Source organism: Aquarana catesbeiana, linkage group LG01 (assembly GCF_042186555.1).
Source record: "Aquarana catesbeiana isolate 2022-GZ linkage group LG01, ASM4218655v1, whole genome shotgun sequence".
NCBI lineage: Eukaryota > Metazoa > Chordata > Amphibia > Anura > Ranidae > Aquarana > Aquarana catesbeiana.
In genome coordinates this window covers 215,407,025-215,420,466 of record NC_133324.1, presented here as the reverse complement: position 1 = coordinate 215,420,466, position 13,442 = coordinate 215,407,025, and the positions used below count along the sequence as shown (strand labels likewise).

At 42.8% G+C, this 13,442-nt stretch overlaps 1 protein-coding gene across 2 annotated transcripts in view; it reads right to left on the bottom strand.

Moving 5' to 3' along the window:
- Positions 1-13,442, bottom strand: part of MEGF10 (multiple EGF like domains 10) — a 211,011-nt gene that overhangs the window by 27,099 nt on the left and 170,470 nt on the right. For both annotated transcript variants that reach the window (XM_073624959.1, XM_073624949.1), the window contains exons 15-20: positions 12,692-12,826; positions 10,050-10,178; positions 6,774-6,902; positions 6,390-6,518; positions 5,368-5,496; positions 1,582-1,818 (exon numbers count right to left, since the gene is read on the bottom strand). In XM_073624959.1, coding sequence (XP_073481060.1) covers positions 1,582-1,818; positions 5,368-5,496; positions 6,390-6,518; positions 6,774-6,902; positions 10,050-10,178; positions 12,692-12,826 — 888 coding nt within the window. The remainder of the gene's footprint in view (positions 1-1,581; positions 1,819-5,367; positions 5,497-6,389; positions 6,519-6,773; positions 6,903-10,049; positions 10,179-12,691; positions 12,827-13,442) is intronic.

Below are 13,442 nucleotides of genomic sequence, written 5' to 3'. Positions count from 1 at the left end.
ATAAAACAAAATAAAAATCCAGCAAGGAAAGAGTGGAAACCCCTTGTAATGGCTGCAGCTGATCTGCATGTGAGTAGGTGCAGCATGGTGTGGCAGGCAGTGAGCACACAGGAGGAGATTTAGGCTCGGTTCACATAGGGGCGACTTGTCAGGCGACCTAGTCGCCTGACAAGTCGCCTCCCGTTCTGTGCTACGGAACCGTTCTAATAGGAGCGACGCAAGTCGCTCCGACTTAGAAAAAGGTTCCTGTACTACTTTGGGGGCGACTTGGGGCGACTTGCATAGACTTCTATACAGAAGTCGTTTTGCAAGTCGCCTCAGAAGTCGTTTGCAGGTCGCCTCGCTGAGGCGACCTGCAAGTCGTGCCGCCCCTGTGTGAACCGGCACTTAGTAAAACTGGAGAATGCAAAATCTGGTGCAGCTGTGCATGGTAGCCAATCAGCTTCTAACTTCAGCTTGCTCAATTAAACTTTGACAATAAAACCTATAAGCTGATTGGTTCTATGCAGAGCTGCACCAGATTTTGCATGCTCCAGTTTTAGTAAATCTCCCACACAGAGTCCAAATTCACCAGGAAAAAATATATTGTACAAGGTTCAGCAAAACACACAGGGCTGGCAGAGAGGCAACCAAAACGGTGCCACTTACAGAGAGTAACAGCGAGGTGACAGTTGTCTGGAGACCCATAAATGCTGACAGTGTCAGCCAAAAGGAGCAGAATGTGGCCTGCCTGGTCTGTACCCAAATAGGGAGGCTTCCAGGCCTGGAAGGGATGGCGTATCCCTCCACTTTCCCTACTCCTCCGGAACCTTTCCCTGATGCTAAGCACTGTTCCTGACAGACGGGTGCCCTTTCCTTACACTAACCACACACCAAAATGCACGCCAAACCTGAGAGCCAGGGTCTTAAATAGACAATGCCTTACCCAAGATGGCTGCCAAAGTCACATGGGGAACCAGCATCCAATCTGATAGCTGCCTCCCTGTGACTGAGGAAACCATAGAGGAACTAGGCTCCTCTTGACCCCCCCCATTTGCGTTGCCACTGTGGACGAGTGCCCCCTGCAGTGGAGACAATAGGCTGCACCTGCCTACATGTAGACCTGGGAACTCAAGTGCAGAGACCTCATGTTAAAAACACCTAACCATACGAAACCATTAAGTGATTCCACTCTCTAATCCACAAGATACTAAAAGCCTGGGTGGTCAGGCCCTTAAAAAAAAAGAGAGAAACATAGTAAAATGCTGCTACAACGAACAGCAATAAAACAAATAATACTCTTAAAAGATACATTCTGATTGGTTAGTATGGGTTGCTGCACTTTGTACATCATCATTACCTTTTGTACTGATTTCTTGAATAAAATTGAAAACTGATAACAGTTTTAAAGTGTCATCATAATTATCATCAATCACATTCTTCCATTAGCTTACTGTGTAGATTCTTTTCAGGATAAATGAAAATCATGTTCTCCACCTGACATCATATATAAAATCATGCCCCCACACAAAATGATTTATGATTAGTAAAACAGAAATGAATAGAAATTGTGAGAAGTTTAAAAAGCCCTGTGTTCATTACCTGAGATAGTGTAGTCTGTGCTGAGGACTCGGACGGTGGGGGTGTAGCTTACAGCTGGCATAGTTGTCTCTTTGCCCTTCTGTTTTTGTCTATAGATGATGAAGAGCGCTAGCAGGAAGAGGACAACCAGGACGAGGATAATGATGCCAGCAATGGCCCCAATCTGGTAGGTGTCAGCAGGGATCGCTGCACTAGTGCGGGTCAGGCTGTTCAGATTCCCGACAATTATCATTACAGCTAGAAGTGAAATAACAGTAAGAATAAAGAGGAAATAATCTCAGATTTCAGACGGTGGCACAGGAGAACAGAGGACATTATAGAGGATAATTCATGTATTTATTCACTATACAGACAGCTCAGTGTGTAGAAGATTATTAAATATGCTGTGCATATCAGGAATTCTCCATTCCTTTAAACCTGGTTATAAAAAATTGTTTAAATGTAAAAAGTTTTAATCTGTTTTATTTTTTTTTTACCAGCCATAAAAATTAAACATTTTGGGAAAGGATCTGCAGAGTAACCTATGGTTGCTTATGAACCTGCAGACCAGGCCTATTTGCAAATCAAATGCAAATGTGTCTATCTTTTATTTTTAACAATATGAAAGAAAAAAATTCATACCTAAAGTGTTACTTAAACCCACAACAGACAAATCAGTCTGTATATACAGTAAAGCATGCTTGTTATACTCACTGTGGAACCTAAAGGGTTAATCCTCTGCATTGTGTCCCCAATCCATCTGCTGATAGTAGAGTCTTGGGGGGCACTCTGCACATGCCCAGTTTGGTGTGTATTGCTAGAGATTTTTTTAGTTTTTTTGGGAGGGTGCATATGATCAGCACTGTTCAGGCAGAGGGTCAGGGGTTATGCAGCCTCATAGAAGAGTCAGAGGAGGAACGTATGTAGGCATAGGACACACCCCCTGCCACACCCCCTTAAAGAAGAATTAACCAAAAAAAAAAGGTTAAATCGGAGTTCCACCCAAAAATGTAATTCTCGCTTTAAAGGAGGTGACCCCCTGACATGCCACATTCTTTTTAGAGGGTGCCAGCTCCCACTTCCTCCCGGCGCACCGCGACAATCATCTGGAATACATCACAAGTCCCAGATGATTGCCCGGCCAGTCACAGCACGCGACTCACGCATGTGCAGTGGGTGCCAGGCTGTGAAGCCACAGCCGGGCGCCCACAGTTACAATGCCAGCGCCGCAGAGCAGAGGGGGAGAGGAGCGAGGCTTCGATCCCCTGCATCGCTGGACCCTGGGACAGGTAACCTCTGCAACCTCTCCAACTATCCTTTCCCTCTCTCTGATCACTACCTTATTCATTTCACTCTCTCTCTCTTCCTTCAACCACCTAACCGTTACCTGTAGAAACCTATACCATCTCAACCCTTCTCTACTCTGCTACCGACCACCTCTATGACAAAATCTCACCCCTGTCCTGCACCGACCTAGCCACTTCTGTCTACAACGCTTCACTTTTAGCCTCCCTGGACACACTGGCCCCCCCTCACTACACACAGAATCAGGCCCGAACCATTCAACCTTGGCAAACAGATGAGACTAGAAGTCTGAAAAAACATAGCCATGCTCTTGAGCGCCTGTGGCGTAAGACTGAGTCTCAGAAAGATTTCAACCAATATAAATCTGCCCTCCAAAAATACAATTCTAGTCTCCTCACTGCCAAGAAGACCTATTTTATCACTCTCATTAACAACTTATCATCCCGTTCCCATCAACTCTTCTCTACCTTCAACTCTCTACTTCTTCCTCCACTGCCTCCACCTACTAACTCATTCACTGCCCATCAGATCGCCAATCACTTCAAACAGAAGATTGATACAATTTGCGAAGAGATGTTTGCTATTCAGGAACCCTCCACGCTTTACACTTCATGACCACAGGTACAATCAATACTTCCCTCATTCAAACCCACCACTATAGACAAGGTTGCTAAACTACTTGTTAACGTCCAGCTAACCACCTGTCCTATGGATCCTGTTTCCTCGCAAATGCTACGTTCAACCTCTGGCTCTATTCTACACTCTCTAACCCACATCTTCAATCTATCCCTCTCCTCTGGCATCTTCCCCAACTCTCTAAAACATGTATTAGTCTGACCCATACTTAAAAAGCCCTCACTGGACCCAACCAATCTTAACAACCTACACCCCATCTCCTTGCTCTCCTTCTCCGACCGACTGAGCGACCACCTTGTCGAGAATAGGCTTCTTGATCCCCTTTAGTCTGGATTTCGTCCTCAACCCTCCACAGAAACTGCTCTCCTAAAACTAACAAACAATCTACTAATGACCAAAACCAATGGACACTATTCTGTACTCCTACTCCTGGACCTTTCTGCTGCCTTTGATATGGTTGGCTACCCCCCCTCAAAAAAAAACTGCACACCTTTGGTCTCCGTGACTGTACTCTTCCCTGGTATATCAGATATATCAGTCTGGATGTCACACCACTTCCTCAAACTCAATCTATCCAAAACCCAACTTATAATTTTTCCTCCACCACGTACCCCTTCTCCTGATCTCTCTGTCAAAATTGATGGCACAACTATAAACCCATCCCTGCATGCCAAAGTCCTAGGTGTAGTCCTAGACTCTGAACTCTCCTTTAAGCCCCACGTTCAATCACTGTCCAAATCTTGCTGCCTCAACCTCCGCAACATCTCCAAAATATGCCACTTTCTAACCAATGGCACAACAAAGCTCTTAATTCACTACCTGGTCATCTCTCGCCTGGACTACTGCAACTCCCTTCTCATTGCCTTACCTCTACATAGGGCTATCCCCCCTTCAATCCATCATGAATGCTGCTGCCAGACTCATCCACCTTACCTTCGCTCTGTGTCTGCTACTCCTCTCTGTCAATCCCTCCATTGGCTTCCGCTCACCCAACAAATTAAATTCAAAATACTAACAACAACTTACAAAGCCATCCACAATTTAGCCCCCAGCTATATCACTAGCCTAGTCTCAAAATACCAACCTAATCATTCTCTTCGTTCCTCTCAACACCTCCTGTTCTCTAGCTCCCTCATCACCTCCTCCCATGCTCGCCTCCAGGACTTTTCCAGAGCCTCTCAAATCCTATGGATCTCGTTACCCCAATCTTTCCGATTATCTCTTACTCTATTAGCTTTTAGATGATCTCTGAAAACCCTCTTCTTCAGAGAAGCCTACCCTACCCACACCTAACAACTGTATTTTCATTTTCTCCATCAGTTCATCCCCCACAGTAATTACCTTTTGTTTCACTTGACCCTCCCTTCTAGATTGTAAGCTCTAACGAACAGGGCCCTCTGATGCCTCCTGTATTGAATTGTATTGTAACTATCTGCCCTCATGTTGTAAACTGCTGCGCAAATTGTTGGCGCTATATAAATCCTGTGTAATAATAATAAAAAGACTCTAGAATCAGGTTTCAGTCACTTTCTAACAGCTTAGGAACACCTGCTGTGTGTTTCCATTAGAAGCTGACAGAGTGCCAAGATCTGCTACTCATAGATGAGATTTCTGTGCTTTTGTTGTGATCTTGAAAATTAATTTTTCCAGAACACCTATAGCCACAGAGGCAAATGTGGGCTTTTAAAAGCTTTTACTGCTTATCTATAATATGCAAATACTGGTGTGTGCATAGTCTGGCCACAGGTTCCCTTCAAGTACTGGGACTTGTCTTGATGTCAGCCTCCTGTACTCCTCCTAAGCATAATGATGAAGTCATGTAAAAATCTCCAGATGGGAAGAGCTGAAAATGTTGAACACACTCACCTTGATCACATCTTGTACCCTTCCAGCCTGGATTACAGTAACAAGTTCCAGTGATGTGGTCACATGTGGAGTTGTTGAGACAATCACACACTTGCCGACAGCCATACCCATAGGTTCCTGGTGGACACTCTTAATGCAATACAGAGCATATAAAGAATACATAGTCAGGAAGAAGTACATATTTGGGGGGCACTATAGACCTAAAGAATTTTACATTTCCTGGACCTACTACAGTGTGTGTATGCGTGTGTGTGTGTGTTTGGGACAGATAGCATTGTAACTTGGCTTATGTCCACTGTGGTAGGTTGACCCCATGCCACTCTGTAAAATGGTGGTTTACGCCAGATTCTCTAAGAAGCAAGCACACTAATGCACAGGTATGTGCTGGCTTCATATGAGAGCCAGAGGTAGAGCTCAAGGCCCTGCCCACCTGAGGAGGTCAGTTTTCGAAGGGAGCCGTGAGAGATTCTGCTATGCACCATGCTGTCCAGGTTGGGACAGACCAAGGCCCGAGCCATAGAGAGAGAGTCCAGGAGGGACAGAGCAGATAAGGAGCTGCAAGGAAAGATGCAGAGCTGAGGTACAGCATCTGTGCATGAACACTGGGACATATTTGACAGTCAGGAGGACCACTGCGGTACTAATCAGAGAATTAAAACTGCCACAAGAAAGCCAGGAGGCTGAATGTTATGTTTATAGCACAGATGGTGAGAACTCCCTGCGTGGGAAGAGATACCTGTATGAACTTTGAATTTCTTTCAAATAAAAGTAGGCAGCAAAGCCCTGAAAACTATATCTGACGTGGAGTAAAGTCACTGTTTTGGCACTACCATTGAGCTAAGAAACTCCGATGGGTCACACCACTTTAAACAAAATTATACAATGTACTAGTGAATGAATGTAAATATTTCAGAAATTTGAAATGAAAAAAAAACATTGAACATTAGACAGAATGATGGCTCTACAAACTCTGTGCATACAAAGGCGATATCTCCAATACATAGCACATCTATAAGACTTACTCTGTTCACAGTGTTTTCCCATGAATCCTGTACGACATGTACATTGTCCAGTTATATGGTCACAGTCAGCACCATTCTGACACTGGCATACCAAGGAGCATTCTTTTCCAAAATAACCTAATGGGCACCCTAGGGACAAAAGTAACAACATTTTACAGACAATAGAACAGAATCTGTATCGTGTCTACCTCTACTTATGACTGAATGTCACGTATGTCCTACAGTGTTGTGAACTGTTTGTAGTTAACTGATTAGCTACTATAATATGTCAGAACTGTGTATAGTGATCACTTTAACAGTGTTGACCAATCACTTCTCATCCTGATACTCATTCTCATACATGGCTATACATTCTATCCCTTTGATCTGAATAATAAATCTTACTCTGAGTACAGTAGAGCCCAGTCCATCCAGGGGAACACTTGCATTCTCCATCATATGCACTGCAGTATGCTCCATTATGGCAGTTACAGGTGTGAATACAGTTGGGGCCCCAGTGTCCAGGAGGGCAGGCTAAAACACAAGAGTTTTTATTAACATAATAAAACAAAATCTCAATTCTCACTTCTACAAATTTAAGGACAAAAAATCCAGTATTATGCAGTCTACATTGTTATAACCATTGTAATGGTATTCAAGCAAATTTAATAATATAGTGCAATTATTTGCAGTATCTTAGAGGATGTGAGCAGTGGCAGTACATGAACAGTAACCACAGCAACCACTCAGAAATTCTCTTCCACATCCTAGAGTGGGCACATGTCTTTAAGCCTATATCTCATTGGATGCAAATGCTCACTGCGTGCTTTGTGTATTTCAGATCTGTGCCATAATCCAGTGTGTAACTTTGCCCCAGTACAGAAGCTTCCTGTAATAAAGCCCAGTCACTGCTGCTCTTTCCTTGTGCAGGGTGACCAGTCTTATCCTCGCCCCTCTGATAGATTTCTATAAGCAGACAGTAGTGGGTGGAGTCTGCTGAGTCCCTTCTACAGCTCTGCTCTCTGCACAGACTATGTACAGCACAATGATGATGTCACTGCTACTTCTTTAAGGTAATAACTGATATATCACAGAGTGGACTTTTATTAGTAGTGGCTATTAAAGCGGGGGTTCACCCACACCGCCAAAAAAAAAAAATATTAAAAGCCAGCAGCTACAAATACTGCAGCTGCTGACTTTTAATACATGGCCACTTACCTGTCCAGGGTCCAGCGATGTGGGCAGGGGACGCCGAGAACCCGCTCGGTTCTCGGCAGCTGCCGCCGCCATCCTAGGTGAGGGATTCAGGAAGTGAAGCGTTGCAGCTTCACTTCCCGGTTCCCTACTGCACATGCGCGAGTCACGCTGCGCGTCCCGAGTGGTCCCCGCTCTCTCCTGGGAGCTGTGTGTTCCCAGGAGACAGCGCGGTGGGGACAGGAAGAGGCATAGACTCCCATGGCAGTCTATGCCGGAAGTGGGTGCAAATACCTGTCTTAGACAGGTATCTGCACCCCCCTCCCCCCTGAAAGGTGCCAAATGTGACACCGGAGGGGGGGAGGGTTCCGAAAAGTGGAAGTTCCATTTTTGTGTGGAACTCCGCTTTAAGCAATATTTTTAATTGAGAGTTTTTGTGTCCAGAATTCAGCTTTAAAGTGTATCTAAACACATGCATGTGTCCTGCACCTGCATACAGTTATAACACCTGGAACACAAACTGTCTGATTTTGAGATTCTATGCATGCATGCAAATGCGGGTTTATGCAAGTAGTGGTGTATAACTGCATTTAGCAATTCATGTCTATGGGGCAGCTGTATGCAGCATTAGTGGCTCCTAGCTGGAGAAAAACAGCAGATTTTTATGCTGTACGACCCCAGGCAATTGTGTGCATAAGCCCTTAGTAAGTTATACATAACATTTTACTGTGAATTTTTTTAAAAAAATTATACAGTTCTGTAAAGGCCTCTCCCTGGGAAATTTGAAAATTATCGCTTGCATTGGGGCTGGCCCTGCACTGCAAGAGTTAACTGCTTATCTAGTCTAGGGGAGAGGAGAAACACTTTAACTTACCTAATCACCACTTCTCCAACAGATGGCGTTCCCACTGGTGGACTGTCTCTCAACCTCATCCTGTCCAATGAAGGGCTATGAACCCGGAATTGTCTGGATGATGTCAGAATTTTAGACTGCCAGAGCATGGGGGAGATGTTGCAGGGACTGTCCTAGCAGTGCAGAGGAGTGGAGGATTTGGTAAATACAATCCCTAGACCTAACACAGGGCTCCCCCTTTCGAGGATTGCTTTAAATATACATATATCTATGGTTAACTATTATATACTGTGAACGGATGTGTATTAGGTGAGTCTTGTGATATTATATTCTTTGGTGTCCACTTCCTTTTTAACCTTGATCCAGATGTACATGTCCCCCTGTGAGCCACTCATCCCTGTTCCCATTAGTTACCTCCCTATTTTCCCTTGTTCCCCCCCCCCCCCCATTTTTTTCCCTCTCAAGTCATTTCAGCTTAGTTTTGTACATAGTTCACATATACAGTATGTATTTATATGTGCTTGTTTGATTTTGTATATTATTTCATGTATTTTGTTTATTCCAGCCATCTATTTCCAGGCATGGATCCTGAGGAAGCAAAGTTTGCGAAATGCGTTGATTTCACACGCCTGTTATAAACCAATGCTATGATAACTGTATGATGTTGCTGGAATTTTGCTCTATGTGTTTTTATATAGAGAGGTTTCTCTCTCTTTTTAATCAGATGATATAATAAATATAAACGTTTAATGAATACTTGTAGGTTTTTGATGTTTCCCATTGTTAGGCATTTATAAAGTCCCCCCTTTTTGAGGTGGACAGCCCACACTTGACTTAGGTGGGGTAACCTACGTTTTCCTTCATCTTTATATGTTTCTGTTGGAATGGTGCCACAATGTGGAGGATTTGCTGTAAGCTCTGTTCACACATAAATTGATTTCTAAATAATAATACAGCAATTAACCCTCGCGATGCAGGCACTGTCTCACTGCCAGAAATAATTTTTACGTTTCCTGGAGTTGGGCTTTAAAGCCTGTTAAATCATGTCTAGTCTGAATATATAACACCAAAATAAAAATTATAACAATTTCGAGTTGTTTTCAAATATGTTTTCCTGTCTAAGTAATCCAATAGAAAGACATCTGAAATGTCAGTATACTTTAGGTCACATCCTCTTTCGGAACATCAGGACATAGAAAACATGAAACAGAAAGATCTTTTATTTTCCACATGAATTGGATTATTTTACCCAGATGTAGAATGCCTTTGTCTACAGCGTGCTCCTTTCAGCTCCCGCTATTAGACGTGTGTCATAACTCTTCCAGCTTCCTTCCTTGTGGGCAGTAAGATTGGCTGGTGAATCTATCTCCTACTTCTTATTTGACCTCAGATGACATTCAAAAATGTGTAAAATGCACACAAGTGCTTGGCTCTTTGTGTCCTACTTTCTCTGCTAATTGCTCCGAATTTATTACTGAATTTGATGCCTCAATTGTTCCACATCATCTCTCGGAAAAATGAGTTTAATGATGTTTTGTCTTGTAGCCAGAGTAACCCCAGACAAACATTGTTCATTTATACTTTCTTAGCAAAATAATTTGTACAGGGACAAATATACATTTTGATACACTTACGTTGGGAGCAATCACTACCAATCCATCCAGGGTAGCACTGGCAAGAGCCATCTATGGGGTTACAGGTGCCATTGTTTGTGCATGTACAAATGCCAGCACAGTTCTTCCCAAACCGGCCGCTGGGGCAAACTTGTAAGACAAAGGCATGTTTTAGCTGTAATCAAAGTTTACCATGCTTTTTAAGAATGAGAAAACTGTATTAAAAGTGTAAGTTTAGCTTTACAGAAAGCTCACCATGCTGTTCCATATGGGTACAGCAGAATAGCCAGCGATGACTCTATCCTAAGTTACTGTATGGGCAGAGAGGCCGTTAGGGCCAGTGCCCCCTAGTGCAATGGGAGAGAAAATTCATCATAGGCGAAAGCAGAAAGTACACACTGCACAGGTGCAACCCAAAAGAAAAGGATGGCTCCCCCTCCCATGGCATCAGGGGCATTGGTCCCAGCAGCTGCTCCATCTCTACAATAACTCAGGACAAAGCCATCGCTGGCTGCAAAGGATTTTTAAAAGCTTCTTCTAAAAGCAGTTGTGGACTTCATTATTTTAAACCTGGCTGGTTGTTGCTATACCCATATGTTGCTATACCCATATGGACAGTATAGTGCTTTTTGTAAAGCTTAAAGTGTTACTAAACCCACAACAGTCAAATCAGTCTGTATATGCAGTAAAGCGGTGGTTCTCAACCTGGTCCTCAAGTACCCCCAACAGGTCATGTTTGCAAGCTTTCCTTTATCTTGCAGGTGCTTTGAATTAGAGTCAATGGCTTGGTATTTTGGACAGCTATTTTATATAAGAGAAATTCCCAAAACATGGCCTGTTGGGGGGTACTTGAGGACAGGGTTGAGAACCACTGCAGTAAAGCATGCTTGTTATACTCACTGTGGAACCTGATGGGTTAATCCTTCACATTGTGTAAAATGGCTGTTTGATCCTGTCTTCTCTGATCCTCTCCTTCTTTTACTGTCCTCAATCCATCTGCTGATAGAACAGAGCCCTAGGAGGCACTCTGCACATGCTCAGTTTGATGTGTATTGCTAGAGAGTTTTTTTTTTTGGGAGGGTGCATATGATCAGTACTGTTCAGGCAGAGGGTCAGGGGTTATGCAGCCTCATAGAAGAGTCAGAGGAGGATGAAAACTCCTCCTACAAGCTTTAGCCAGTGCTTGGCTGGACACTGATAGAAGTCATAGGACTGCTATATACTTCTGATGAGAAAAGGTATTTAGCAGTTTATATTTACTAAAATAATTGCATTTCCATGTTCTGTGTACTGTGGGGGACCAGTTATAGTGAATGCAGGGTCCTGGGTTTAGTAACACTTTAATTTACAGTTCAAATCAGGAATGATTACGGCCTCATGCACACCATACATTTTCTAAATTCTCCTAGAAGCCTTTCCTCCTAGCAGCAGAGTTTTGGCCAAAAAAAAAAGCCCGACGCTTGTGTGGTAATGCATTTAGCTGTGTTTTTTGTTTGTTTTTTTTTGTGCTTAGCCATGTTTAGCCGCGTTTACCCGTGTCAAGCGTATACTCCTTAATTCATTTATTTGCCCAGAATAAATAATTTATTCTGGCCATTGAGATGAATTTATTCTCAAGCGCTAAACACAGCTATTGTAAGTGCGCATTTACAAGCCTCAAACGTTTTTCTGCTGCTCCTGGGCGCACTGCCAGTGTTTTTTTTTTTCCTGCTTCTCTCTCTTGCCACTAAATGCTGCTAAAACTATGTGTGGATAGACACAAAGGCAAACATGCAGGAGAGTTTAGAGGCAGGAAAAAAAACGCCGGACGCCCCTAGGAGAAACTGTAAAAAACGTCCAGTGTGCATGAGGCCTGAAAATCATAAAGATACATAAAAGTAAAAAAATTACACTCTTTTTTTTTTTTCTTGCACATCATTACACTATCAGCACATGGACATCACAAAAGGCACTGAAAGTTTGCATTGCATCATACAGCTAAGTGTTTAGCTTTTCATCCTGGTCCAGAGCTACCCAAGTTGTAATATTATAATGAGGGGCCCTAGCTGGACAAAGATATACATCTTCACGTAGAAAATTCTTAATCAGAAAAAATAAATGAAGAAAAACCTGATTGGTTGCTATGGGCAACAACTCCATTTTTATGCCTATTTTCCCTGGTTTTAATGAATCATCTACTTTATATTGGTTTATAGCCAACATAAAGTAGTTGACTTGTTAAGACTGAAAGCAAAAATTAAACACAACATTTGAGCTGTTACCTTTAGCACCCAGTCAGGTTCTACCTTTTCATTTTTGTATAACACTGAATGAAGATTTTGATTGCTGACTATTGAAAACAGCTCCACTTTGTGCCTATTTTCTTTTTTCCAGTTTGAACAAATTAGACCTAAAAAGTTTCTATCACAGAATGAATTGTAATTTTTTACAGTTTTCATGGAGCTGTCTTGTGTAACTATCTTGGATACAAAGTTCCAATGCACAAAGCTTTAACGCCAACCTATAGCACTCTATTCATAGCCACTTGACTGTAATTCTTCAATTTCATTGGACTGAGCTGAAAAAAAAAACAGTTACTTTTTGAAAATAAGGATACTTATCCTGGTGTGTTGGCATTGTGAATTGAGCCTAAAAAGTGCTGAGCAGATTTCATCTAGACTCACCTTCATTGCAGAGTGAGCCCATGAAGCCAGCAAGGCAGTCACACTGGCCGGTCACATGATGGCACGGACCATTGCTGTGGACACACTGTGGACAAGCTTGGCTACACCGATGTCCAAAGAAGCCTGGAGAACAAACTGCATATAAACATAGAATGATGATTAATAAAAATGATCCATATTCCAGGTCTGTGTATAAAGTATGTGCGTGATGATTTCTTAGATTAAGTGTATCTATATCTAAAACTTTTTTTTTCTATCTGTAGGAAATAGTAAAAAAAACAAAAAACCCCAGTCAGTAATGGTATTGGTGAATACCCCAGGAAGTGAGGCAAATTCCCTCTTAAACAGTTGTCATAGAAATTTCTCCTACTTCCTATTCCAGTGACAACCCTAACATTTTGGATTTCCCATTAAAGTAGCAGTTAAGCCTAAAACTAACTATCTATAAATCTACCGGCAGCAACATTCTAAGACTAATCTATCTAGCCCTGTAAAGAAGGAATCGCTATACATACCTTTTCTGAAGCCGCTCAGGTCCGGCCTCCAGCGGCGGATGCTGTCTGCAGGAGAAGTGATGTCACCCATAGAGTTACTATGGGGCTTCCTTTGTCGGCTGCTTCTTCTGCACACGCCTCCACAGAACTCAGCGTGGGACCGGACCAGAGTGGCTTCGGAAAATGTATGTATAGTGATTTCTTCTTTACAGGGCTAGATAGCTTAGTCTCAGAATGTTGCTGCGAGTAGATTAAGG